Here is a 2,500-nt window from a genome sequence, read left to right as displayed (position 1 = left end):
TGCATGTCTCTCTCTCTCCCCAGATGTGTTGATGCATGTCTCTCTCTCCCCAGATGTGTGTATGATGCATGTCTCTCTCTCCCCAGATGTGTGTTTGATGTGTTTCTCTCTCTCCCCAGATGTGTTGATGCATGTCTCTCTCTCCCCAGATGTGTGTTTGATGTGTTTCTCTCTCTCCCCAGATGTGTTGATGCATGTCTCTCTCTCCCCAGATGTGTGTGTATGATGCATGTCTCTCTCTCCCCAGATGTGTGTATGATGCATGTCTCTCTCTCTCCCCAGATGTGTTGATGCATGTCTCTCTCTCCCCAGATGTGTGTATGATGCATGTCTCTCTCTCCCCAGATGTGTGTTTGATGCATGTCTCTCTCTCCCCAGGTGTGTGTATGATGCATGTCTCTCTCTCCCCAGATGTGTGTATGATGCATGTCTCTCTCTCTCCCCAGATGTGTTGATGCATGTCTCTCTCTCCCCAGATGTGTGTATGATGCATGTCTCTATGCATGTCTCTCTCTCCCCAGATGTGTGTTTCATGCATGTCTCTCTCTCTCCCCAAATGTGTGTTTCATGCATGTCTCTCTCTCTCCCCAGGTGTGTTTGATGTGTTTCTCTCTCTCCCCAGTTGTGTGTTTGATGTGTTTCTCTCTCTCCCCAGATGTGTGTTTCATGCATGTCTCTCTCTCTCCCCAGATGTGTTTGATGTGTTTCTCTCTCTCCCCAGATGTGTGTTTCATGCATGTCTCTCTCTCTCCCCAGATGTGTTTGATGTGTTTCTCTCTCTCCCCAGATGTGTGTTTGATGTGTTTCTCTCTCTCCCCAGATGTGTTGATGCATGTCTCTCTCTCCCCAGATGTGTTGATGCATGTCTCTCTCTCCCCAGATGTGTTGATGCATGTCTCTCTCTCCCCAGATGTGTGTATGATGCATGTCTCTCTCTCCCCAGATGTGTTGATGCATGTCTCTCTCTCCCCAGATGTGTGTTTGATGTGTTTCTTTCTCTCCCCAGATGTGTGTTTGATGTGTTTCTCTCTCTCCCCAAATGTGTTGATGCATGTCTCTCTCTCCCCAGCTGTGTTGATGCATGTCTCTCTCTCCCCAGATGTGTTGATGCATGTCTCTCTCTCCCCAGATGTGTGTATGATGCATGTCTCTCTCTCCCCAGATGTGTTGATGCATGTCTCTCTCTCCCCATATGTGTTGATGCATGTGTTTCTCTCTCTCCCCAGATGTGTGTATGATGTGTTTCTCTCTCTCCCCAGTTGTGTGTTTGATGCATGACTTTCTCTCTCTCTCCCCAGATGTGTGTATGATGTGTTTCTCTCTCCCCCCAGCTGTGTGTATGATGTGTTTCTCTCTCTCCCCAGATGTGTGTTTGATGCATGTCTCTCTCTCCCCAGATGTGTGTTTCATGCATACGTTTTTCTCTCTCCCCAGATGTGTATTTGATGTGTTTCTCTCTCTCCCCAGATGTGTGTTTGATGCATGACTTTCTCTCTCTCCCCCATATGTGTGTATGGTGCATGTGTTTCTCTCTCTCCCCCATATGTGTGTATGGTGCATGTGTTTCTCTCTCTCCCCCATATGTGTGTATGGTGCATGTGTTTCTCTCTCTCCCCAGATGTGTGTATGATGTGTTTCTCTCTCTCCCCAGATGTGTGTATGATGTGTTTCTCTCTCTCCCCAGCTGTGTGTATGATGTGTTTCTCTCTCTCCCCAGATGTGTGTTTGATGCATGTCTCTCTCTCCCCAGATGTGTGTTTGATGCATGTCTCTCTCTCCCCAGATGTGTGTTTCATGCATGACTTTCTCTCTCTCCCCAGATGTGTGTTTGATGCATGACTTTCTCTCCCCAGATGTGTGTTTGATGCATGACTTTCTCTCCCCAGATGTGTGTATGATGCATGACTTTCTCTCTCTCCCCAGATGTGTGTTTCATGCATAAGTTTCTCTCTCTCCCCAGATGTGTGTATGATGCATGACTTTCTCTCTCTCCCCAGATGTGTTTCATGCATGTCTCTCTCTCCCCAGATGTGTGTTTCATGCATGTCTCTCTCTCTCTCTTCCCAGATGTGTGTATGATGCATGTGTTTCTCTCTCTCCCCAGATGAGTGTATGATGCATGTGTTTCTCTCTCTCCCCAGAGTGTGTATGATGCATGTGTTTCTCTCTCCCCAGATGTGTGTATGATGCATGCGTTTCTCTCTCTCTCCAGATGTGTGTATGATGCATGTCTCTCTCTCTCTCCCCAGATGTGTGTATGATGCATGTGTTTCTCTCTCTCCCCAGAGTGTGTATGATGCATGTGTTTCTCTCTCCCCAGATGTGTGTATGATGCATGCGTTTCTCTCTCTCTCCAGATGTGTGTATGATGCATGCGTCTCTCTCTCTCCCCAGATGTGTGTATGATGCATGTGTCTCTCTCTCTCTCCACAGATGTGTGTTTGATGCTTTACCTTCGTCCTCGTCCTCGGTGGCCAGAGTGTCTCTGGAGTACATGGCC

The 2,500-nt window shown here is 47.6% G+C and overlaps 1 protein-coding gene across 1 annotated transcript in view; it reads right to left on the bottom strand.

The window, feature by feature from the left end:
* abcc8b (ATP-binding cassette, sub-family C (CFTR/MRP), member 8b) overlaps nucleotides 1-2,500 on the bottom strand; it is a 77,257-nt gene that overhangs the window by 32,249 nt on the left and 42,508 nt on the right. Inside the window, exon 25 of the mRNA XM_079620048.1 lies at nucleotides 2,454-2,500. This exon is cut by the window's right edge and continues 38 nt beyond it. Within this exon, the coding sequence (XP_079476174.1) occupies nucleotides 2,454-2,500 (47 nt within the window). The remainder of the gene's footprint in view (nucleotides 1-2,453) is intronic.

Source organism: Phoxinus phoxinus (assembly GCF_949152265.1).
Source record: "Phoxinus phoxinus genome assembly, chromosome: 8".
Taxonomy (NCBI): domain Eukaryota; kingdom Metazoa; phylum Chordata; class Actinopteri; order Cypriniformes; family Leuciscidae; genus Phoxinus; species Phoxinus phoxinus.
The sequence above is the reverse complement of the archived record's forward strand: the minus strand, read 5'-3'. Positions and strand labels throughout refer to the sequence as shown.